The following is a 24,403-nucleotide window of genomic DNA, read 5'->3' as shown; positions in this document are numbered from 1 at the left end:
AGTCCCAGAACCATCAGAGAACCAGAACCATCAGAGTCCCAGAACCATCAGAGACCCAGAACCATCAGAGACCCAGAACCATCAGAGACCCAGAACCATCAGAGAACCAGAACCATCAGAGTCCCAGAACCATCAGAGACCCAGAACCATCAGAGAACCAGAACCATCAGAGACCCAGAACCATCAGAGAACCAGAACCATCAGAGTCCCAGAACCATCAGAGAACCAGAACCATCAGAGAACCAGAACCATCAGAGACCCAGAACCATCAGAGACCCAGAACCATCAGAGAACCAGAACCATCAGAGACCCAGAACCATCAGAGAACCAGAACCATCAGAGACCCAGAACCATCAGAGACCCAGAACCATCAGAGTCCCAGAACCATCAGAGACCCAGAACCATCAGAGAACCAGAACCATCAGAGTCCCAGAACCATCAGAGAACCAGAACCATCAGAGAACCAGAACCATCAGAGTCCCAGAACCATCAGAGACCCAGAACCATCAGAGAACCAGAACCATCAGAGTCCCAGAACCATCAGAGACCCAGAACCATCAGAGAACCAGAACCATCAGAGTCCCAGAACCATCAGAGTCCCAGAACCATCAGAGACCCAGAACCATCAGAGAACCAGAACCATCAGAGTCCCAGAACCATCAGCGAACCAGAACCATCAGAGTCCCAGAACCATCAGAGACCCAGAACCATCAGAGTCCCAGAACCATCAGAGAACCAGAACCATCAGAGACCCAGAACCATCAGAGACCCAGAACCATCAGAGAACCAGAACCATCAGAGAACCAGAACCATCAGGGAACCAGAACCATCAGAGAACCAGAACCATCAGAGACCCAGAACCATCAGAGACCCAGAACCATCAGAGACCCAGAACCATCAGAGAACCAGAACCATCAGAGACCCAGAACCATCAGAGAACCAGAACCATCAGAGAACCAGAACCATCAGAGAACCAGAACCATCAGAGAACCAGAACCATCAGAGAACCAGAACCATCAGAGAACCAGAACCATCAGAGACCCAGAACCATCAGAGACCCAGAACCATCAGAGAACCAGAACCATCAGAGTCCCAGAACCATCAGAGACCCAGAACCATCAGAGACCCAGAACCATCAGAGACCCAGAACCATCAGAGTCCCAGAACCATCAGAGACCCAGAACCATCAGAGTCCCAGAACCATCAGAGAACCAGAACCATCAGAGTCCCAGACTAAGACAGACTAAACCAGACTAAACCAGACTAAACCAGACTAAACCAGATAAACCAGACTAAGCCAGACTAAACCAGACTAAGCCAGACTAAACCAGACTAGTTAAGTGTTACCCAGGTAGAAGGGCGAGTTGCGTTTGCTGGAGAAGTCGTCGATGTAGGAGATTCCAAACGGCTGGATCGGGACGGAGCCGATGCCGAGCAGCAGTTGCCCCAGTAACAGCAGCGGGAACGCCCCCTGGTGGCCACTGTCCTCATGCGCGCCACAGCCCGGATCTGACTGGACCAGACACGAGTTCTGCTGCTGGCACAGGCCCGAGAGGTTCCCCCCTGCAGAGGACAGCTTTAGACCGGGACCAGGACCGGGACTAGGACCAGGACTGGACCAGGACTGGACCAGGACCAGGACCAGGACTGGACCGGGACCAGGACCTGGACCAGAACTGGACCTGGACCAGGACTGGACCGGGGACTGGACCAGGACTCACCGCTGGCCCGGTCCGTGTACTCGTAGGGCCCGAACAGAAAGTGCGGCGCCGTCATCAGGAGCGAAGCCACAGCAGCTAAAGCTGCTCCTCCAGCGATGAAGCGCGGCCTGTGAACCCGAGCGCCCAGGAAACTGACGAAGACGATGAGGAGCGTGTTCCCCACCTGAGGGTCAGAGAGGGTCAGAGGGGGGACAGAGGAGGGTCAAAGGAGGGACAGAGGAGGGACAGAGGAGGGTCAAAGGAGGGACAGAGGAGGGTCAAAGGAGGGACAGAGGAGGGTCAGAAGAGGGTCAGAGGAGGGTCAGAGAGGGGACATAGGAGGGTCAAAGGAGGGACAGAGGAGGGTCAAAGGAGGGACAGAGGAGGGTCAGAGGAGGGTCAGAGAGGGTCAGAGGAGGGTCAGAGGAGGGTCAGAGAGGGTCAGAAGAGGGTCAGAGGAGGGTCAGAGAGGGTCAGAGGAGGGTCAGAGAGGGTCAGAAGAGGGTCAGAGGAGGGTCAGAAGAGGGTCAGAGGAGGGTCAGAGAGGGTCAGAAGAGGGTCAAAGGAGGGACAGAGGAGGGTCAGAGAGGGTCAGAGGAGGGTCAGAGGAGGGTCAAAGGAGGGACAGAGGAGGGACAGAGGAGGGTCAAAGGAGGGACAGAGGAGGGTCAGAGAGGGTCAGAGGAGGGTCAGAGGAGGGTCAAAGGAGGGACAGAGGAGGGTCAAAGGAGGGACAGAGGAGGGTCAGAGAGGGTCAGAGGAGGGTCAGAGGAGGGTCAGAGAGGGTCAGAAGAGGGTCAGAGGAGGGTCAGAGAGGGTCAGAGGAGGGTCAGAGAGGGTCAGAAGAGGGTCAGAGGAGGGTCAGAGGAGGGTCAGAGAGGGTCAGAAGAGGGTCAGAGGAGGGTCAGAAGAGGGTCAGAAGAGGGTCAAAGGAGGGACAGAGGAGGGTCAAAGGGTGACAGAGGAGGGTCAGAAGAGGGTCAGAGAGGGTCAGAAGAGGGTCAGAGGAGGGTCAGAAGAGGGTCAGAGGAGGGTCAGAGAGGGTCAGAGGAGGGTCAAAGGAGGGACAGAGGAGGGTCAAAGGAGGGACAGAGGAGGGTCAGAAGAGGGTCAGAGGAGGGTCAGAGAGGGGACATAGGAGGGTCAAAGGAGGGTCAGAGGAGGGTCAAAGGAGGGACAGAGGAGGGTCAAAGGAGGGTCAAAGGAGGGACAGAGGAGGGTCAAAGGAGGGACAGAGGAGGGTCAGAAGAGGGTCAGAAGAGGGTCAGAGGAGGGTCAGAGAGGGTCAGAAGAGGGTCAGAGGAGGGTCAGAGGAGGGTCAGAGAGGGTCAGAGAGGGTCAGAGAGGGGACATAGGAGGGTCAAAGGAGGGACAGAGGAGGGTCAAAGGAGGGACAGAGGAGGGTCAGAGGAGGGTCAGAGAGGGTCAGAGAGGGTCAGAGGAGGGTCAGAGGAGGGTCAGAGAGGGTCAGAAGAGGGTCAGAGGAGGGTCAGAGGAGGGTCAGAGAGGGTCAGAAGAGGGTCAGAGGAGGGTCAGAAGAGGGTCAGAAGAGGGTCAGAGGAGGGTCAGAGAGGGTCAGAAGAGGGTCAGAGGAGGGTCAAAGGAGGGACAGAGGAGGGTCAAAGGAGGGACAGAGGAGGGTCAGAAGAGGGTCAGAGGAGGGTCAGAGAGGGGACATAGGACGGTCAAAGGAGGGTCAGAGGAGGGTCAAAGGAGGGACAGAGGAGGGTCAGAAGAGGGTCAGAGGAGGGTCAGAGAGGGTCAGAAGAGGGTCAGAGGAGGGTCAGAGAGGGTCAGAAGAGGGTCAGAGGAGGGTCAGAGAGGGTCAGAAGAGGGTCAGAGGAGGGTCAGAAGAGGGTCAGAGGAGGGTCAGAGAGGGTCAGAAGAGGGTCAGAGGAGGGTCAGAGAGGGGACATAGGAGGGTCAGAGGAGGGTCAGAGGAGGGTCAGAGGAGGGTCAGAGGAGGGTCAAAGGAGGGACAGAGGAGGGTCAAAGGAGGGACAGAGGAGGGTCAGAGAGGGTCAGAGGAGGGTCAGAAGAGGGTCAGAGGAGGGTCAGAGAGGGTCAGAAGAGGGTCAGAGGAGGGTCAGAGAGGGTCAGAAGAGGGTCAAAGGAGGGACAGAGGAGGGTCAGAAGAGGGTCAGAGGAGGGTCAGAGAGGGTCAGAAGAGGGTCAGAGGAGGGTCAGAGGAGGGTCAGAGAGGGTCAGAGGAGGGTCAGAGAGGGTCAGAAGAGGGTCAGAGGAGGGTCAGAAGAGGGTCAGAGGAGGGTCAGAAGAGGGTCAGAGGAGGGTCAGAGAGGGGACATAGGAGGGTCAAAGGAGGGTCAGAGGAGGGTCAGAGGAGGGTCAGAGGAGGGTCAAAGGAGGGACAGAGGAGGGTCAAAGGAGGGACAGAGGAGGGTCAGAGGAGGGTCAGAGAGGGTCAGAGGAGGGTCAGAAGAGGGTCAGAGGAGGGTCAGAGAGGGTCAGAAGAGGGTCAGAGGAGGGTCAGAGAGGGTCAGAAGAGAGTCAAAGGAGGGACAGAGGAGGGTCAAAGGAGGGACAGAGGAGGGTCAGAAGAGGGTCAGAAGAGGGTCAGAGGAGGGTCAGAAGAGGGTCAGAGGAGGGTCAGAGGAGGGTCAGAGAGGGGACATAGGAGGGTCAAAGGAGGGTCAGAGGAGGGTCAGAGGAGGGTCAAAGGAGGGACAGAGGAGGGTCAAAGGAGGGACAGAGGAGGGTCAGAGGAGGGTCAGAGAGGGTCAGAGGAGGGTCAGAAGAGGGTCAGAGGAGGGTCAGAGAGGGTCAGAAGAGGGTCAGAGGAGGGTCAGAGAGGGTCAGAAGAGGCTCAAAGGAGGGACAGAGGAGGGTCAAAGGAGGGACAGAGGAGGGTCAGAAGAGGGTCAGAAGAGGGTCAGAGGAGGGTCAGAAGAGGGTCAGAGGAGGGTCAGAGAGGGTCAGAAGAGGGTCAGAGGAGGGTCAGAGAGGGGACATAGGAGGGTCAAAGGAGGGTCAGAGGAGGGTCAGAGGAGGGTCAAAGGAGGGACAGAGGAGGGTCAAAGGAGGGACAGAGGAGGGTCAGAAGAGGGTCAGAGGAGGGTCAGAGAGGGGACATAGGAGGGTCAGAGGAGGGTCAGAGGAGGGTCAAAGGAGGGACAGAGGAGGGTCAAAGGAGGGACAGAGGAGGGTCAAAGGAGGGACAGAGGAGGGTCAAAGGAGGGACAGAGGAGGGTCAGAGGAGGGTCAGAGAGGGTCAGAGGAGGGTCAGAGGAGGGTCAGAGAGGGTCAGAAGAGGGTCAGAGGAGGGTCAGAGGAGGGTCAGAGAGGGTCAGAGGAGGGTCAGAGAGGGTCAGAAGAGGGTCAGAGGAGGGTCAGAAGAGGGTCAGAGGAGGGTCAGAGAGGGTCAGAAGAGGGTCAGAGGAGGGTCAGAAGAGGGTCAGAAGAGGGTCAAAGGAGGGACAGAGGAGGGTCAAAGGGTGACAGAGGAGGGTCAGAAGAGGGTCAGAGGAGGGTCAGAAGAGGGTCAGAGGAGGGTCAGAGAGGGTCAGAGGAGGGTCAGAGAGGGTCAGAGGAGGGTCAAAGGAGGGACAGAGGAGGGTCAAAGGAGGGACAGAGGAGGGTCAGAAGAGGGTCAGAGGAGGGTCAGAGAGGGGACATAGGAGGGTCAAAGGAGGGTCAGAGGAGGGTCAAAGGAGGGACAGAGGAGGGTCAAAGGAGGGTCAAAGGAGGGACAGAGGAGGGTCAAAGGAGGGACAGAGGAGGGTCAGAAGAGGGTCAGAGGAGGGTCAGAGAGGGTCAGAAGAGGGTCAGAGGAGGGTCAGAAGAGGGTCAGAAGAGGGTCAGAGAGGGTCAGAAGAGGGTCAGAGGAGGGTCAGAGAGGGTCAGAAGAGGGTCAGAGGAGGGTCAGAAGAGGGTCAGAGGAGGGTCAGAAGAGGGTCAGAGGAGGGTCAGAGAGGGGACATAGGAGGGTCAAAGGAGGGTCAGAGGAGGGTCAGAGGAGGGTCAGAGGAGGGTCAGAGGAGGGTCAAAGGAGGGACAGAGGAGGGTCAGAGGAGGGTCAGAGAGGGTCAGAGGAGGGTCAGAAGAGGGTCAGAGGAGGGTCAGAGAGGGTCAGAAGAGGGTCAGAGGAGGGTCAGAGAGGGTCAGAAGAGGCTCAAAGGAGGGACAGAGGAGGGTCAAAGGAGGGACAGAGGAGGGTCAGAAGAGGGTCAGAAGAGGGTCAGAGGAGGGTCAGAAGAGGGTCAGAGGAGGGTCAGAGAGGGTCAGAAGAGGGTCAGAGGAGGGTCAGAGAGGGGACATAGGAGGGTCAAAGGAGGGTCAGAGGAGGGTCAGAGGAGGGTCAAAGGAGGGACAGAGGAGGGTCAAAGGAGGGACAGAGGAGGGTCAGAAGAGGGTCAGAGGAGGGTCAGAGAGGGGACATAGGAGGGTCAGAGGAGGGTCAGAGGAGGGTCAAAGGAGGGACAGAGGAGGGTCAAAGGAGGGACAGAGGAGGGTCAAAGGAGGGACAGAGGAGGGTCAAAGGAGGGACAGAGGAGGGTCAGAGGAGGGTCAGAGAGGGTCAGAGGAGGGTCAGAGGAGGGTCAGAGAGGGTCAGAAGAGGGTCAGAGGAGGGTCAGAGGAGGGTCAGAGAGGGTCAGAGGAGGGTCAGAGAGGGTCAGAAGAGGGTCAGAGGAGGGTCAGAAGAGGGTCAGAGGAGGGTCAGAGAGGGTCAGAAGAGGGTCAGAGGAGGGTCAGAAGAGGGTCAGAAGAGGGTCAAAGGAGGGACAGAGGAGGGTCAAAGGGTGACAGAGGAGGGTCAGAAGAGGGTCAGAGGAGGGTCAGAGAGGGTCAGAAGAGGGTCAGAGGAGGGTCAGAAGAGGGTCAGAGGAGGGTCAGAGAGGGTCAGAGGAGGGTCAAAGGAGGGACAGAGGAGGGTCAAAGGAGGGACAGAGGAGGGTCAGAAGAGGGTCAGAGGAGGGTCAGAGAGGGTCAGAAGAGGGTCAGAGGAGGGTCAGAAGAGGGTCAGAGGAGGGTCAGAGAGGGTCAGAAGAGGGTCAGAGAGGGTCAGAAGAGGGTCAGAGGAGGGTCAGAGAGGGTCAGAAGAGGGTCAGAGGAGGGTCAGAAGAGGGTCAGAGGAGGGTCAGAAGAGGGTCAGAGGAGGGTCAGAGAGGGGACATAGGAGGGTCAAAGGAGGGTCAGAGGAGGGTCAGAGGAGGGTCAGAGGAGGGTCAGAGGAGGGTCAGAGGAGGGTCAAAGGAGGGACAGAGGAGGGTCAGAGGAGGGTCAGAGAGGGTCAGAGGAGGGTCAGAAGAGGGTCAGAGGAGGGTCAGAGAGGGTCAGAAGAGGGTCAGAGGAGGGTCAGAGAGGGTCAGAAGAGGGTCAAAGGAGGGACAGAGGAGGGTCAGAAGAGGGTCAGAGGAGGGTCAGAGAGGGTCAGAAGAGGGTCAGAGGAGGGTCAGAGAGGGTCAGAAGAGGGTCAGAGGAGGGTCAGAGAGGGTCAGAAGAGGGTCAGAGGAGGGTCAGAAGAGGGTCAGAGGAGGGTCAGAGAGGGTCAGAAGAGGGTCAGAGGAGGGTCAGAGAGGGTCAGAAGAGGGTCAGAGGAGGGTCAGAGAGGGTCAGAAGAGGGTCAGAGGAGGGTCAGAGAGGGTCAGAAGAGGGTCAGAGGAGGGTCAGAAGAGGGTCAGAGGAGGGTCAGAGAGGGTCAGAAGAGGGTCAGAGGAGGGTCAGAGAGGGGACATAGGAGGGTCAAAGGAGGGTCAGAGGAGGGACAGAGGGGGGTCAAAGGAGGGACAGAGGAGGGTCAGAGGAGGGTCAGAGAGGGTCAGAGGAGGGTCAGAAGAGGGTCAGAGGAGGGTCAGAGAGGGTCAGAAGAGGGTCAGAGGAGGGTCAGAGAGGGTCAGAAGAGGGTCAAAGGAGGGACAGAGGAGGGTCAAAGGAGGGACAGAGGAGGGTCAGAGGAGGGTCAGAAGAGGGTCAGAGGAGGGTCAGAGAGGGTCAGAAGAGGGTCAGAGGAGGGTCAGAGGAGGGTCAGAGGAGGGTCAGAGAGGTCAGAGAGGGGACAGAGAGGGACAGGGAGGGTCAGAGGAGGGTCAGAGGAGGGTCAGAGGAGGGTCAGAGGAGGGTCAGAGGATGTCTGAGAGGGTCAGAAGAGGACCATAGAGGGTCAGAGAGGTCAGAGAGGGTCAGAGAGGGTCAGGGGAGGGTCAGATGAGGGTCAGAGGATGTCTGAGAGGGTCAGAAGAGGACCATAGAGGGTCAGAGAGGGTCAGAGGAGGGTCAAAGGAGGGACAGAGGAGGGTCAGAGAGGGTCAAAGGAGGGTCAGAGGAGGGACAGAGGAGGGTCAGAGAGGGTCAAAGGAGGGTCAGAGAGAGGACATAGGAGGGTCAAAGGAGGGTCAAAGGAGGGTCAGAGGAGGGTCAGAGGAGGGTCAGAGGAGGGTCAAAGGAGGGACAGAGGAGGGTCAAAGGAGGGACAGAGGAGGGTCAGAAGAGGGTCAGAGGAGGGTCAGAGAGGGTCAGAAGAGGGTCAGAGGAGGGTCAGAAGAGGGTCAGAGGAGGGTCAGAGAGGGTCAGAGGAGGGTCAGAGGAGGGTCAGAGAGGGTCAGAAGAGGGTCAAAGGAGGGACAGAGGAGGGTCAGAAGAGGGTCAGAGAGGGGACATAGGAGGGTCAAAGGAGGGTCAGAGGAGGGTCAAAGGAGGGTCAAAGGAGGGTCAAAGGAGGGACAGAGGAGGGTCAAAGGAGGGACAGAGGAGGGTCAGAAGAGGGTCAGAGGAGGGTCAGAGGAGGGTCAGAGAGGGTCAGAAGAGGGTCAAAGGAGGGACAGAGGAGGGTCAGAAGAGGGTCAGAGAGGGGACATAGGAGGGTCAAAGGAGGGTCAAAGGAGGGACAGAGGAGGGTCAAAGAGGGTCAGAGGAGGGTCAGAGAGGGTCAGAGGAGGGTCAGAGAGGGTCAGAGGAGGGTCAGGGGAGGGTCAGATGAGGGTCAGAGGATGTCTGAGAGGGTCAGAAGAGGACCATAGAGGGTCAGAGAGGGTCAGAGGAGGGTCAAAGGAGGGACAGAGGAGGGTCAGAGAGGGTCAAAGGAGGGTCAGAGGAGGGACAGAGGAGGGTCAGAAGAGGGTCAGAGGAGGGTCAGAAGAGGGTCAGAGAGGGTCAGAAGAGGGTCAGAGGAGGGTCAGAGAGGGGACGTAGGAGGGTCAAAGGAGGGTCAAAGGAGGGACAGAGGAGGGTCAAAGGAGGGTCAAAGGAGGGACAGAGGAGGGTCAGAGGAGGGTCAGAGAGGGTCAGAGAGGGTCAGAGAGGGTCAGAGGAGGGTCAGAAGAGGGTCAGAGGATGGTCAGAGAGGGTCAGAAGAGGGTCAGAGGAGGGTCAGAGAGGGTCAGAAGAGGGTCAGAGGAGGGTCAGAGGAGGGTCAAAGGAGGGACAGAGGAGGGTCAAAGGAGGGACAGAGGAGGGTCAGAGGAGGGTCAGAGAGGGTCAGAGGAGGGTCAGAAGAGGGTCAGAGGAGGGTCAGAGAGGGTCAGAGGAGGGTCAGAGAGGGTCAGAAGAGGGTCAAAGGAGGGACAGAGGAGGGTCAAAGGAGGGACAGAGGAGGGTCAGAAGAGGGTCAGAAGAGGGTCAGAGGAGGGTCAGAAGAGGGTCAGAGAGGGTCAGAAGAGGGTCAGAGGAGGGTCAGAGGAGGGTCAAAGAGGGGACATAGGAGGGTCAAAGGAGGGTCAGAGGAGGGTCAGAGGAGGGTCAGAGGAGGGTCAAAGGAGGGACAGAGGAGGGTCAAAGGAGGGACAGAGGAGGGTCAGAAGAGGGTCAGAGGAGGGTCAGAGAGGGGACATAGGAGGGTCAAAGGAGGGTCAGAGGAGGGTCAGAGGAGGGTCAAAGGAGGGACAGAGGAGGGTCAAAGGAGGGACAGAGGAGGGTCAGAAGAGGGTCAGAGGAGGGTCAGAGAGGGGACATAGGAGGGACAGAGGAGGGTCAAAGGAGGGACAGAGGAGGGTCAGAGGAGGGTCAGAGAGGGTCAGAGGAGGGTCAGAGAGGGTCAGAGGAGGGTCAGAGGAGGGTCAGAGAGGGGACATAGGAGGGTCAAAGGAGGGTCAGAGGAGGGTCAGAGGAGGGTCAAAGGAGGGACAGAGGAGGGTCAAAGGAGGGACAGAGGAGGGTCAGAAGAGGGTCAGAGGAGGGTCAGAGAGGGGACATAGGAGGGTCAAAGGAGGGTCAGAGGAGGGTCAGAGGAGGGTCAAAGGAGGGACAGAGGAGGGACAGAGGAGGGTCAGAAGAGGGTCAGAGGAGGGTCAGAGAGGGGACATAGGAGGGTCAAAGGAGGGACAGAGGAGGGTCAAAGGAGGGACAGAGGAGGGTCAGAGGAGGGTCAGAAGAGGGTCAGAGAGGGGACAGAGAGGGTCAGAGGAGGGTCAGAGGAGGGTCAGAGGAGGGTCAGAGGAGGGTCAGAGGATGTCTGAGAGGGTCAGAAGAAAGCCATAAAGGGTCAGAGGAGGGTCAGAGGAGGGTCAGAGGAGGGTCAGAGAGGGGACATAGGAGGGTCAAAGGAGGGACAGAGGAGGGTCAGAGGAGGGTCAGAGAGGGTCAGAGAGGGGACAGAGAGGGGACAGAGAGGGACAGAGGAGGGTCAGAGGAGGGTCAGAGGAGGTCAAAAGAGGGTCAGGGAGGTCAGAGAGGGGACATTGAAGGTCAGAGGAGGGTCAGAGGGGGTCAGAGAGGTCAGAGAGGGGACAGAGAGGGTCAGAGGAGGGTCAGAGGAGGGTCAGAGGAGGGTCAGAGGAGGGTCAGAGGATGTCTGAGAGGGTCAGAAGAGGGCCATAAAGGGTCAGAGGAGGGTCAGAGGAGGGTCAGAGGAGGGTCAGAGAGGGTCAAAGGAGGGTCAGAGAGAGGGCATAGGAGGGTCAAAGGAGGGTCAAAGGAGGGTCAGAGGAGGGTCAGAGGAGGGTCAGAGGATGTCTGAGAGGGTCAGAAGAGGGCCATAGAGGGTCAGAGGAGGGTCAGAGGAGGGTCAGAGGAGGATCAGAGAGGGGACAGAGAGGGTCAGAGGGTCAGAGGAGGGTCAAAGGAGGGTCAGAGGAGGGTCAAAGGAGGGTCAGAGGAGGGTCAAAGGAGGGTCAGAGGAGGGTCAAAGGAGGGACAGAGGAGGGTCAGAGGAGGGTCAGAGAGGTCAGAGAGGGGACAGAGAGGGACAGGGAGGGTCAGAGGAGGGTCAGAGGATGTCTGAGAGGGTCAGAAGAGGACCATAGAGGGTCAGAGAGGTCAGAGAGGGTCAGAGAGGGTCAGGGGAGGGTCAGAGGAGGGTCAGAGGATGTCTGAGAGGGTCAGAAGAGGACCATAGAGGGTCAGAGAGGGTCAGAGGGTCAGAGGAGGGTCAAAGGAGGGACAGAGGAGGGTCAGAGAGGGTCAAAGGAGGGTCAGAGGAGGGACAGAGGAGGGTCAGAGAGGGTCAAAGGAGGGTCAGAGAGAGGACATAGGAGGGTCAAAGGAGGGTCAAAGGAGGGTCAGAGGAGGGTCAAAGGAGGGTCAGAGGAGGGTCAAAGGAGGGACAGAGGAGGGTCAGAGGAGGGTCAGAAGAGGGTCAGAGGAGGGTCAGAGGAGGGTCAGAGGAGGTCAGAGAGGTCAGAGGAGGGAAAGAGGAGGGTCAGAGAGGGTCAAAGGAGGGTCAGAAGAGGGTCAGAGGAGGGTCAGAGAGGGTCAGAGGAGGGTCAGAGAGGGTCAGAGGAGGGTCAGAAGAGGGTCAGAGAGGGTCAGAGGAGGGTCAGAGGAGGGTCAGAGAGGTCAGAGAGGGGACAGAGAGGGACAGGGGAGGGTCAGAGGATGTCTGAGAGGGTCAGAAGAGGACCATAGAGGGTCAGAGAGGTCAGAGAGGGTCAGAGAGGGTCAGTGGAGGGTCAGAGGAGGGTCAGAGGATGTCTGAGAGGGTCAGAAGAGGACCATAGAGGGTCAGAGAGGGTCAGAGGGTCAGAGGAGGGTCAAAGGAGGGACAGAGGAGGGTCAGAGAGGGTCAAAGGAGGGTCAGAGGAGGGACAGAGGAGGGTCAGAGAGGGTCAAAGGAGGGTCAGAGAGAGGACATAGGAGGGTCAAAGGAGGGTCAAAGGAGGGTCAGAGGAGGGTCAAAGGAGGGTCAGAGGAGGGTCAGAGAGGGTCAAAGGAGGGTCAGAAGAGGGTCAGAGGAGGGTCAGAGAGGGTCAGAGGAGGGTCAGAGGAGGTCAGAGAGGGTCAAAGGAGGGTCAGAAGAGGGTCAGAGGAGGGTCAGAGAGGGTCAGAGAGGGTCAGAGGAGGGTCAGAGAGGGTCAGAGAGGGTCAGAGGAGGGTCAGAGGAGGGTCAGAGAGGTCAGAGAGGGGACAGAGGGACAGAGGAGGGTCAGAGAGGGGACAGAGAGGGACAGAGGAGGGTCAGAGAGGGGACAGAGGAGGGTCAGAGAGGGGACAGAGAGGGACAGAGGAGGGTCAGAGGAGGGTCAGAGAGGGGACAGAGAGGGACAGAGGAGGGTCAGAGAGGGGAAAGAGGAGGGTCAGAGGAGGGTCAGAGAGGGACAGAGGAGGGTCAGAGGAGGGTCAGAGAGGGGACAGAGGAGGGTCAGAGGAGGGTCAGAGGAGGGTCAGAGAGGGGTCAGAGAGGGGACAGAGGAGGGTCAGAGGAGGGTCAGAGGAGGGTCAGAGAGGGGACAGAGAGGTACAGAGGAGGGTCAGAGGAGGGTCAGAGAGGGGACAGAGGAGGGTCAGAGGAGGGACAGAGGAGGGTCAGAGAGGGGACAGAGAGGGACAGAGGAGGGTCAGAGGAGGTCAGAGAGGTCAGAGAGGGGACAGAGAGGGACAGAGGAGGGTCAGAGAGGGGACAGAGGAGGGTCAGAGGAGGGTCAGAGGAGGTCAAAGGAGGGTCAGAGAAGGGTCAGGGAGGTCACAGAGGGGACATTGAAGGTGAGAGGAGGGTCAGAGGAGGGTCAGAGGAGGGTCAGAGAGGTCAGAGAGGGGACAGAGAGGGTCAGAGGAGGGTCAGAGAGGGGACATAGGAGGGTCAAAGGAGGGTCAGAGGAGGGTCAGAAGAGGGTCAGAGGAGGGTCAGAGAGGTCAGAGAGGGGACAGAGAGGGACAGAGGAGTGTCAGAGGAGGGTCAGAGGAGGTCAAAAGAGGGTCAGAGAAGGGTCAGGGAGGTCAGAGAGGGGACATTGAAGGTCAGAGGAGGGTCAGAGGGGGTCAGAGAGGGGACAGAGAGGGTCAGAGGAGGGTCAGAGGAGGGTCAGAGGATGTCTGAGAGGGTCAGAAGAGGGCCATAGAGGGTCAGAGGAGGGTCAGAGAGGGGACAGAGAGGGTCAGAGGGTCAAAGGAGGTTCAGAGGAGGGAAAGAGGAGGGTCAAAGGAGGGAAAGAGGGTCAGAGAGGGGACATAGGAGGGTCAAAGGAGGGTCAGAGGAGGGTCAGAGGAGGGTCAAAGGAGGGAAAGAGGGTCAGAGAGGGTCAAAGGAGGGTCAGAGAGGGGACATAGGAGGGTCAAAGGAGGGTCAGAGGAGGGTCAGAGGAGGGTCAAAGGAGGGTCAGAGGAGGGTCAAAGGAGGGTCAGAGGAGGGTCAAAGGAGGGACAGAGGAGGGTCAGAGGAGGGTCAGAGAGGTCAGAGAGGTCAGAGAGGGGACAGAGAGGGACAGGGAGGGTCAGAGGAGGGTCAGAGGAGGGTCAGAGGATGTCTGAGAGGGTCAGAAGAGGACCATAGAGGGTCAGAGAGGTCAGAGAGGGTCAGAGAGGGTCAGGGAGGTCAGAGAGGCGATATTGAAGGTCAGAGGAGGGTCAGAGGGGGTCAGAGAGGTCAGAGGGGACAGAGAGGGACAGGGGAGGGTCAGAGGAGGGTCAGAGGATGTCTGAGAGGGTCAGAAGAGGACCATAGAGGGTCAGAGAGGGTCAGAGGGTCAGAGGAGGGTCAAAGGAGGGACAGAGGAGGGTCAGAGAGGGTCAAAGGAGGGTCAGGAGGGACAGAGGAGGGTCAGAGAGGGTCAAAGGAGGGTCAGAGAGAGGACATAGGAGGGTCAAAGGAGGGTCAAAGGAGGGTCAGAGGAGGGTCAAAGGAGGGTCAGAGGAGGGTCAAAGGAGGGACAAAGGAGGGACAGAGGAGGGTCAGAGGAGGGTCAGAGAGGGTCAAAGGAGGGTCAGAAGAGGGTCAGAGAGGGTCAGAGGAGGGTCAGAGAGGGGACAGAGGAGGGTCAGAGGAGGGTCAGAGAGGGGACAGAGAGGGACAGAGGAGGGTCAGAAGAGGGTCAGAGGAGGGTCAGAGGAGGGTCAGAAGAGGGTCAGAGAGGGTCAGAGGAGGGTCAGAAGAGGGTCAGAGGAGGGTCAGAGAGGGGACAGAGGAGGGTCAGAGGAGGGTCAGAGAGGGGACAGAGAGGGACAGAGGAGGGTCAGAGAGGGGAGAGAGGAGGGACAGAGGAGGGTCAGAGAGGGGACAGAGAGGGACAGAGGAGGGTCAGAGGAGGGTCAGAGAGGGGACAGAGGAGGGTCAGAGGAGGGTCAGAGGAGGTCAGAGAGGTCAGAGAGGGGACAGAGAGGGACAGAGGAGGGTCAGAGAGGGGACAGAGAGGGACAGAGGAGGGTCAGAGAGGGGACAGAGGAGGGTCAGAGGAGGGTCAGAGAGGGGACAGAGAGGGACAGAGGAGGGTCAGAGGAGGGTCAGAGGAGGTCAGAGAGGGGTCAGAGAAGGGTCAGGGAGGTCACAGAGGGGACATTGAAGGTGAGAGGAGGGTCAGAGAGGTCAGAGAGGGGACAGAGAGGGACAGGGGAGGGTCAGAGGAGGGTCAGAGAGGTCAGAGAGGGGACAGAGAGGGTCAGAGGAGGGTCAAAGGAGGGACAGAGGAGGGTCAGAGGAGGGTCAAAGGAGGGTCAGAGGAGGGTCAAAGGAGGGACAGAGGAGGGTCAGAGGAGGGTCAGAGAGGTCAGAGAGGTCAGAGAGGGGACAGAGAGGGACAGGGAGGGTCAGAGGAGGGTCAGAGGAGGGTCAGAGGATGTCTGAGAGGGTCAGAAGAGGACCATAGAGGGTCAGAGAGGTCAGAGAGGGTCAGAGAGGGTCAGGGAGGTCAGAGAGGCGATATTGAAGGTCAGAGGAGGGTCAGAGGGGGTCAGAGAGGTCAGAGGGGACAGAGAGGGACAGGGGAGGGTCAGAGGAGGGTCAGAGGATGTCTGAGAGGGTCAGAAGAGGACCATAGAGGGTCAGAGAGGGTCAGAGGGTCAGAGGAGGGTCAAAGGAGGGACAGAGGAGGGTCAGAGAGGGTCAAAGGAGGGTCAGGAGGGACAGAGGAGGGTCAGAGAGGGTCAAAGGAGGGTCAGAAGAGGGTCAGAGAGGGTCAGAGGAGGGTCAGAGGAGGTCAGAGAGGTCAGAGGAGGGAAAGAGGAGGGTCAGAGAGGGTCAAAGGAGGGTCAGAGAGGGTCAGAGAGGGGACAGAGGAGGGTCAGAGGAGGGTCAGAGAGGGGACAGAGAGGGACAGAGGAGGGTCAGAAGAGGGTCAGAGGAGGGTCAGAGAGGGTCAGAGGAGGGTCAGAGAGGGGACAGAGAGGGACAGAGGAGGGTCAGAGGAGGGTCAGAGAGGGGAGAGAGGAGGGACAGAGGAGGGTCAGAGAGGGGACAGAGAGGGACAGAGGAGGGTCAGAGGAGGGTCAGAGAGGGGACAGAGGAGGGTCAGAGGAGGGTCAGAGGAGGTCAGAGAGGTCAGAGAGGGGACAGAGAGGGACAGAGGAGGGTCAGAGAGGGGACAGAGAGGGACAGAGGAGGGTCAGAGAGGGGATAGAGAGGGTCAGAGGGTCAGAGGAGGGTCAAAGGAGGGACAGAGGAGGGTCAGAGAGGGTCAAAGGAGGGTCAGAGGAGGGAAAGAGGAGGGTCAGAGAGGGTCAAAGGAGGGTCAGAGAGGGGACATAGGAGGGTCAAAGGAGGGTCAGAGGAGAGTCAAAGGAGGGTCAGAGGAGGGTCAAAGGAGGGTCAGAGGAGGGAAAGAGGGTCAGAGAGGGTCAAAGGAGGGTCAGAGAGGGGACATAGGAGGGTCAAAGGAGGGTCAGAGGAGGGTCAGAGAGGGTCAGAGGAGGGTCAGAGGAGGGTCAGAGAGGGTCAAAGGAGGGTCAGAAGAGGGTCATAGAGGGCCATAGAGGGTCAGAGAGGGTCAGAGAGGGGACAGAGGAGGGTCAGAGGAGGGTCAGAGAGGTCAGAGAGGGGACAGAGAGGGACAGGGAGGGTCAGAGGAGGGTCAGAGGAGGGTCAGAGGATGTCTGAGAGGGTCAGAAGAGGACCATAGAGGGTCAAAGAGGTCAGAGAGGGTCAGAGAGGGTCAGGGAGGTCAGAGGAGGGTCAGAGGGGGTCAGAGAGGTCAGAGGGGACAGAGAGGGACAGGGGAGGGTCAGAGGGTCAGGAGGGTCAGAGGATGTCTGAGAGGGTCAGAAGGGGACAAAGGAGGGACAGAGGAGGGTCAGAGGAGGGTCAGAGAGGGTCAAAGGAGGGTCAGAAGAGGGTCAGAGAGGGTCAGAGGCGGTCAGAGAGGTCAGAGGAGGGAAAGAGGAGGGTCAGAGAGGGTCAAAGGAGGGTCAGAAGAGGGTCAGAGGAGGGTCAGAGAGGGTCAGAGGAGGGTCAGAGAGGGGACAGAGGAGGGTCAGAGGAGGGTCAGAGAGGGGACAGAGAGGGACAGAGGAGGGTCAGAAGAGGGTCAGAGGAGGGTCAGAGAGGGTCAGAGGAGGGTCAGAAGAGGGTCAGAGAGGGTCAGAGGAGGGTCAGAAAGAGGGTCAGAGGAGGGTCAGAGAGGGGACAGAGGAGGGTCAGAGGAGGGTCAGAGAGGGGACAGAGAGGGACAGAGGAGGGTCAGAGGAGGGTCAGAGAGGGGAGAGAGGAGGGACAGAGGAGGGTCAGAGAGGGGACAGAGAGGGACAAAGGAGGGTCAGAGGAGGGTCAGAGAGGGGACAGAGGAGGGTCAGAGGAGGGTCAGAGGAGGTCAGAGAGGTCAGAGAGGGGACAGAGAGGGACAGAGGAGGGTCAGAGAGGGGACAGAGAGTGACAGAGGAGGGTCAGAGAGGGGACAGAGAGGGACAGAGGAGGGTCAGAGGAGGGTCAGAGGAGGTCAGAGAGGGGTCAGAGAGGGGACAGAGAGGGACAGAGGAGGGTCAGAGGAGGGTCAGAGAGGGGACAGAGAGGTACAGAGGAGGGTCAGAGGAGGGTCAGGGAGGGGACAGAGGAGGGTCAGAGGAGGGACAGAGGAGGGTCAGAGAGGGGACATAGAGGGACAGAGGAGGGTCAGAGGAGGGTCAGAGAGGGGACAGAGGAGGGTCAGAGGAGGTCAGAGAGGTCAGAGAGGGGACAGAGAGGGACAGAGGAGGGTCAGAGGAGGGACAGAGAGGGGACAGAGGAGGGTCAGAGGAGGGTCAGAGGAGGTCAAAGGAGGGTCAGAGAAGGGTCAGGGAGGTCACAGAGGGGACATTGAAGGTGAGAGGAGGGTCAGAGAGGTCAGAGAGGGGACAGAGAGGGTCAGAGGAGGGTCAAAGGAGGGACAGAGGAGGGTCAGAGAGGGTAAAAGGAGGGTCAGAGAGGGGACATAGGAGGGTCAAAGGAGGGTCAAAGGAGGGTCAAAGGAGGGACAGAGGAGGGTCAAAGGAGGGTCAGAAGAGGGTCAGAAGAGGGTCAGAGGAGGGTCAGAGGAGGTCAGAGAGGGGACAGAGAGGGACAGGGGAGGGTCAGAGGAGGGTCAGAGGAGGGTCAGAGAGGGGACAGAGAGGGTCAGAGGGTCAGAGGAGGGTCAAAGGAGGGACAGAGGAGGGTCAGAGAGGGTCAAAGGAGGGTCAGAGGAGGGAAAGAGGAGGGTCAGAGAGGGTCAAAGGAGGGTCAGAGAGGGGACAAAGGAGGGTCAAAGGAGGGTCAGAGGAGAGTCAAAGGAGGGTCAGAGGAGGGTCAAAGGAGGGTCAGAGGAGGGAAAGAGGGTCAGAGAGGGTCAAAGGAGGGTCAGAGAGGGGACATAGGAGGGTCAAAGGAGGGTCAGAGGAGGGTCAGAGAGGGTCAGAGGGTCAGAGGAGGGTCAGAGAGGGTCAAAGGAGGGTCAGAAGAGGGTCATAGAGGGCCATAGAGGGTCAGAGAGGGTCAGAGAGGGGACAGAGGAGGGTCAGAGGAGGGTCAGAGAGGTCAGAGAGGTCAGAGAGGGGACAGAGAGGGACAGGGAGGGTCAGAGGAGGGTCAGAGGAGGGTCAGAGGATGTCTGAGAGGGTCAGAAGAGGACCATAGAGGGTCAGAGAGGTCAGAGAGGGTCAGAGAGGGTCAGAGGGTCAGAGGAGGGTCAGAGAGGGTCAGAGGAGGGTCAGAAGAGGGTCAGAGGAGGGTCAGAGAGGGTCAGAGGAGGGTCAGAAGAGGGTCAAAGGAGGGTCAGAGGAGGGAAAGAGGGTCAGAGAGGGTCAAAGGAGGGTCAGAGAGGGGACATAGGAGGGTCAAAGGAGGGTCAGAGGAGGGTCAGAGAGGGTCAGAGGGTCAGAGGAGGGTCAGAGAGGGTCAAAGGAGGGTCAGAAGAGGGTCATAGAGGGCCATAGAGGGTCAGAGAGGGTCAGAGAGGGGACAGAGGAGGGTCAGAGGAGGGTCAGAGAGGTCAGAGAGGTCAGAGAGGGGACAGAGAGGGACAGGGAGGGTCAGAGGAGGGTCAGAGGAGGGTCAGAGGATGTCTGAGAGGGTCAGAAGAGGACTATAGAGGGTCAGAGAGGTCAGAGAGGGTCAGAGAGGGTCAGAGGGTCAGAGGAGGGTCAGAGAGGGTCAGAGGAGGGTCAGAAGAGGGTCAGAGGAGGGTCAGAGAGGGTCAGAGGAGGGTCAGAAGAGGGTCAGAGGAGGGTCAGAGAGGTCAGAGAGGGGACAGAGAGGGACAGAGGAGGGTCAGAGGAGGGTCAGAGGAGGGACAGAGGAGGGACAGAGAGGGGACAGAGGAGGGTCAGAGGAGGGTCAGAGGAGGGTCAGAGAGGGTCAAAGGAGGGTCAGAGAGGGGACATAGGAGGGTCAAAGGAGGGTCAGAGAGGGTCAAAGGAGGGTCAGAGGAGGGTCAAAGGAGGGTCAGAGAGGTCAGAGAGGGTCAGAGAGGGGACAGAGAGGGTCAGAGGAGGGTCAAAGGAGGGACAGAGGAGGGTCAGAGAGGATCAAAGGAGGGTCAGAGGAGGGACATAGGAGGGTCAAAGGAGGGTCAGAGGAGGGTCAAAGGAGGGTCAGAGGAGGGACAGAGGAGGGTCAGAGAGGGTCAAAGGAGGGTCAGAGAGGGGACATAGGAGGGTCAAAGGAGGGACAGAGGAGGGTCAGAGGAGGGTCAGAGAGGGGACAGAGGAGGGTCAGAGAGGGTCAAAGGAGGGTCAGAGGAGGGTCAGAGGAGGGTCAGAGAGGTCAGAGAAGGGACAGAGAGGGACAGGGGAGGGTCAGAGGAGGGTCAGAGGAGGGTCAGAGGAGGGACAGAGGAGGATCAGATAGGGTCAAAGGAGGGTCAGAAGAGGGTCAAAGGAGGGTCAGAGGAGGGACAGAGGAGGGTCAGAGGAGGGTCAGAGAGGGTCAAAGGAGGGTCAGAAGAGGGCCATAGAGGGCCATAGAGGGTCAGAGAGGGTCAGAGAGGGGACAGAGGAGGGACAGGGGAGGGTCAGAGGAGGGTCAGAGGATGTCTGAGAGGGTCAGAAGAGTACCATAGAGGGTCAGAGAGGTCAGAGAGGGTCAGAGGATGTCTGAGAGGGTCAGAAGAGCACCATAGAGGGTCAGAGAGGTCAGAGAGGGTCAGAGAGGGTCAGGGAGGTCAGAGAGGGGAAATTGAAGGTCAGAGGAGGGTCAGAGGGGGTCAGAGAGGTCAGAGGGGACAGAGAGGGACAGGGGAGGGTCAGAGGAGGGTCAGAGGAGGGTCAGAGGATGTCTGAGAGGGTCAGAAGAGGACCATAGAGGGTCAGAGAGGTCAGAGAGGGTCAGAGAGGGTCAGAGGGTCAGAGGAGGGTCAAAGGAGGGACAGAGGAGGGTCAGAGAGGGTCAAAGGAGGGTCAGAGGAGGGACAGAGGAGGTTCAGAGAGGGTCAAATGAGGGTCAGAGAGGGGACATAGGAGGGTCAAAGGAGGGACAGAGGAGGGTCAGAGAGGGTCAAAGGAGGGTCAGAAGAGGGTCAGAGGAGGGTCAGAGGAGGTCAGAGAGGTCAGAGAGGGGACAGAGAGGGACAGAGGAGGGTCAGAGGAGGGTCAAAGAGGGGACAGAGGAGGGTCAGACGAGGTCAAAGGAGGGTCAGAGAAGGGTCAGGGAGGTCAGAGAGGGGACATTGAAGGTCAGAGGAGGGTCAGAGGGGGTCAGAGAGGTCAGAGAGGGGACAGAGAGGGTCAGAGGAGGGTCAGAGGAGGGTCAGAGGATGTCTGAGAGGGTCAGAAGAGGGCCATAGAGGGTCAGAGAGGGTCAGAGGAGGGTCAAAGGAGGGACAGAGGAGGGTCAGAGAGGGTCAAAGAGGGTCAAAGGAGGGTCAGAGGTGGGACAGAGGAGGGTCAGAGAGGGTCAAAGGAGGGTCAGAGAGGGGACATAGGAGGGTCAAAGGAGGGTCAGAGAGGGGACATAGGAGGGTCAGAGGAGGGTCAAAGGAGGGTCAGAGAGGGTCACAGGAGGGTCAGAGGAGGGTCAGAGAGGGTCAAAGGAGGGTCAGAGAGGGGACATAGGAGGGTCAAAGGAGGGTCAGAGGAGGGTCAAAGGAGGGTCAGAGAGGGTCAAAGGAGGGTCAGAGGAGGGTCAAAGGAGGGTCAGAGAGGTCAGAGAGGGTCAGAGAGGGGACAGAGAGGGTCAGAGGAGGGTCAAAGGAGGGACAGAGGAGGGTCAGAGAGGATCAAAGGAGGGTCAGAGGAGGGACATAGGAGGGTCAAAGGAGGGTCAGAGGAGGGTCAAAGGAGGGTCAGAGGAGGGACAGAGGAGGGTCAGAGAGGGTCAAAGGAGGGTCAGAGAGGGGACATAGGAGGGTCAAAGGAGGGACAGAGGAGGGTCAGAGGAGGGTCAGAGAGGGGACAGAGGAGGGTCAGAGAGGGTCAAAGGAGGGTCAGAGGAGGGTCAGAGGAGGGTCAGAGAGGTCAGAGAAGGGACAGAGAGGGACAGGGGAGGGTCAGAGGAGGGTCAGAGGAGGGTCAGAGGAGGGACAGAGGAGGATCAGATAGGGTCAAAGGACGGTCAGAAGAGGGTCAAAGGAGGGTCAGAGGAGGGACAGAGGAGGGTCAGAGGAGGGTCAGAGAGGGTCAAAGGAGGGTCAGAAGAGGGCCATAGAGGGCCATAGAGGGTCAGAGAGGGTCAGAGAGGGGACAGAGGAGGGTCAGAGGAGGATCAAAGGAGGGTCAAAGGAGGAACAGAGGAGAGAAAGAGGGTCAGAGAGGGTCAGAGGAGGGTCAGAGGAGGCTCAGAGAGGGTCAAAAGAGGGTCAGAGGAGGGTCAGAGAGGGTCAAAGGAGGGTCGGAGAAGGGTCAGAGATGGTCAGAGAGGTCAGAGAGGGGACATTGAGGGTCAGAGGAGGGTCAGAGGGGGTCAGAGAGGTCAGAGAGGGGACAGAGAGGGACAGGGGAGGGTCAGAGGAGGGTCAGAAGAGGGTCAGAGGATGTCTGAGAGGGTCAGAAGAGGGCCATAGAGGGTCAGAGAGGGTAAGAGAGGTCAGAGAGGGTAAGAGAGGTCAGAGAGGGTCAGAGAGGGGACAGAGAGGGTCAGAGGGTCAGAGGAGGGTCAGAGAGGTCAGAGAAGGTCAGAGGGTCAGAGGAGGTGTCAGAGGAGGGTCAAAAGACGGTCAAAGGAGGGACAGAGGAGGGTCATAGAGGGGACAGAGGAGGGTCAGAGGAGGGTCAGAGAGGTCAGAGAGGGGACAGAAGAGGGTCAGAGGAGGGTCAGAGGAGGTCGAAGGAGGGTCAGAGAAGGGTCAGGGAGGTCAGAGAGGGGAAATTGAAGGTCAGAGGAGGGTCAGAGGGGGTCAGAGAGGTCAGAGAGGGGACAGAGAGGGACAGGGGAGGGTCAGAGGAGGGTCAGAGGATGTCTGAGAGGGTCAGAAGAGGGCCATACAGGGACATAGAGGGTCAGAGAGGGTCAGAGAGGGGACAGAGAGGGTCATATGGGGGTCAGGGAGAGTCAGAGAGGGTCAGAGGAGGGACAGAGAAGGTCAGAGAGGGGACAGAGGTTCAGATAGGGTCAGAGAGGGTCAGAGAGGGGACAGAGAGGGTCAGAGAGGTCAGAGAGGGGACAAAAAGGGTCAGAGAGGGTCAGAGGAGGGTCAGAGAGGGTCAAAGGAGGGTCAGAGAAGGGTCAGGGAGGGACAGAGGTCAAAGAGGGGACAGAGAGGTTCAGAGAGGGTCAGAGAGGGGTCAGAGGTCAGAGAGGGGACATTGAGGTCAGAGGAGGGTCAGAGAGGTCAGAGAGGGGACAGAGAGGGACAGGGGAGGGTCAGAGGGTCAGAGGAGGGTCAGAAGAGGGTCAGAGGAGGGTCAGAGGATGTCAGAGAGGGTCAGAAGAGGGCCATAGAGGGTCAGAGAGGGTCAGAGAGGTCGGAAGAGGGGACAGAGAGGGTCAGAGAGGTCAGAGAGGGTCAAAGGAGGGTCAGAAAATGGTCAGGGAGGGACAGAAATCAGAGAAGGGACAGAGAGGGGGCAGAGAGGTTCAGAGAGGGGTCAGAGAGGGTCAGAGGGGGGACATTGAGGGCCAGAGGAGGGTCAGAGGATGTCAGAGAGGGTCAGAAGAGGGCCATAGAGGGTCAGAGAGGGTCAGAGAGGGGACAGAGGGTCAGAGAGGGTCATAAGGGGGTCAGGGAGAGTCAGAGAGGGTCAGAGGAGGGTCAGAGGAGGGACAGAGAAGGTCAGAGAGGGGACAGAGAGGGTCAGAGAGGTCAGAGGGGGGACAGAGAGGGTCAGAGAGGGTCAAAGAGGGTCAGAGAAGGGACAAAGAGGGACAGAGATGGTCAGAGGGTCAGAGAGGGTCAGAGAGGGCCAGACGAGGGACAGAGAGGATCAGAGGGTCAGAGAGGGTCAGAGGAGGGTCAGAGGAGGGTCAGAGAGGGTCAGAGAGGGTCAGAGAGGGCCAGACGAGGGACAGAGAGGATCAGAGGGTCAGAGAGGGTCAGTTCCAGTCCAGTCTGACCTCGTTGAAGGCGGCCAGCAGACCGGCTCGTTGGCTGGACAGGCCATAGCGTCTCTCGATGGTGGAGATGGAACTCTTCATGTATCCAGAGACCAGCAGCTGAGAGAGCGTCAGAGCACTGTGACACAGCACGAAGAACTGAGGGAGGAGAGAAGAGGTGAGGGAGGAGAGAAGAAGTGAGGGAGGAGAGAAGAAGTGAGGGAGGAGAGAAGAAGTGAGCGAGGAGAGAAGAAGTGAGGGAGGAGAGAAGAGGTGAGGGAGGAGAGAAGAAGTGAGGGAGGAGAGAAGAAGTGAGGGAGGAGAGAAGAAGTGAGCGAGGAGAGAAGAAGTGAGCGAGGAGAGAAGAAGTGAGCGAGGAGAGAAGAAGTGAGGGAGGAGAGAAGAAGTGAGGGAGGAGAGAAGAAGTGAGGGAGGAGAGAAGAAGTGAGGGAGAAGAGAAGAAGTGAGGGAGGAGAAAAGTGAGGGAGGAGAGAAGAAGTGAGGGAGGAGAGAAGAAGTGAGGGAGGAGAGAAGAGGTGAGGGAGGAGAGAAGAGGTGAGGGAGGAGAGAAGAAGTGAGGGAGGAGAAAAGAAGTGAGGGAGGAGAGAAGAGGTGAGGGAGGAGAGAAGAAGTGAGGGAGGAGAGAAGAAGTGAGGGAGGAGAGAAGAAGTGAGGGAGAGAGAAGAAGTGAGGGAGGAGAAAAGAAGTGAGGGAGGAGAAAAGAAGTGAGGGAGGAGAGAAGAAGTGAGGGAGGAGAGAAGAAGTGAGGGAGAAGAGAAGAAGTGAGGGAGGAGAAAAGTGAGGGAGGAGAGAAGAGGTGAGGGAGGAGAGAAGAAGTGAGGGAGGAGAGAAGAAGTGAGGGAGGAGAGAAGAGGTGAGGGAGGAGAGAAGAAGTGAGGGAGGAGAGAAGAAGTGAGGGAGGAGAGAAGAAGTGAGGGAGGAGAGAAGAAGTGAGCGAGGAGAGAAGAAGTGAGGGAGGAGAGAAGAAGTGAGGGAGGAGAGAAGAAGTGAGGGAGGAGAGAAGAAGTGAGGGAGGAGAGAAGAAGTGAGGGAGGAGAGAAGAAGTGAGGGAGGAGAGAAGTGAGGGAGGAGAGAAGAAGTGAGGGAGGAGAGAAGAAGTGAGGGAGGAGAGAAGAGGTGAGGGAGGAGAGAAGAGGTGAGGGAGGAGAGAAGAAGTGAGGGAGGAGAAAAGAAGTGAGGGAGGAGAGAAGAGGTGAGGGAGGAGAGAAGAAGTGAGGGAGGAGAGAAGAAGTGAGGGAGGAGAGAAGAAGTGAGGGAGGAGAGAAGAAGTGAGGGAGGAGAGAAGAAGTGAGGGAGGAGAAGAAGTGAGGGAGGAGAGAAGAAGTGAGGGAGGAGAGAAGAAGTGAGGGAGGAGAGAAGAAGTGAGGAGGAGAGAAGAGTGAGGGAGAGAGAAGAGGTGAGGGAGGAGAGAAGAAGTGAGGAGGAGAGAAGAAGTGAGGGAGGAGAGAAGAGGTGAGGGAGAGAGAAGAAGTGAGGGAGGAGAGAAGAAGTGAGCGAGGAGAGAAGAAGTGAGGGAGGAGAGAAGAGGTGAGGGAGGAGAGAAGAGTGAGGGAGGAGAGAAGAGGTGAGGGAGGAGAGAGAAGAGTGAGGGAGGAGAGAAGAGGTGAGGAGGAGAGAAGAAGTGAGGGAGGAGAGAAGAGTGAGGGAGGAGAGAGAAGTGAGGGAGGAGAGAAGA

At 58.8% G+C, this 24,403-nt stretch overlaps 1 protein-coding gene across 1 annotated transcript in view; it reads right to left on the bottom strand.

Annotated features, from left to right (window-relative positions):
* LOC140374754 (solute carrier organic anion transporter family member 2B1-like) overlaps window positions 1-24,403 on the bottom strand; it is a 71,890-nt gene that overhangs the window by 39,317 nt on the left and 8,170 nt on the right. The window contains exons 3-5 of the mRNA XM_072461754.1: window positions 22,729-22,866; window positions 1,722-1,884; window positions 1,348-1,563 (exon numbers count right to left, since the gene is read on the bottom strand). Coding sequence (XP_072317855.1) covers window positions 1,348-1,563; window positions 1,722-1,884; window positions 22,729-22,866 — 517 coding nt within the window. The remainder of the gene's footprint in view (window positions 1-1,347; window positions 1,564-1,721; window positions 1,885-22,728; window positions 22,867-24,403) is intronic.

This window comes from Eucyclogobius newberryi, unplaced genomic scaffold (genome assembly GCF_026437365.1).
Source record: "Eucyclogobius newberryi isolate DKJ021-1_F unplaced genomic scaffold, fEucNew1.0.hap1 SCAF_31, whole genome shotgun sequence".
In the NCBI taxonomy this organism is placed as follows: domain Eukaryota; kingdom Metazoa; phylum Chordata; class Actinopteri; order Gobiiformes; family Gobiidae; genus Eucyclogobius; species Eucyclogobius newberryi.
The sequence above is the reverse complement of the archived record's forward strand: the minus strand, read 5'-3'. Positions and strand labels throughout refer to the sequence as shown.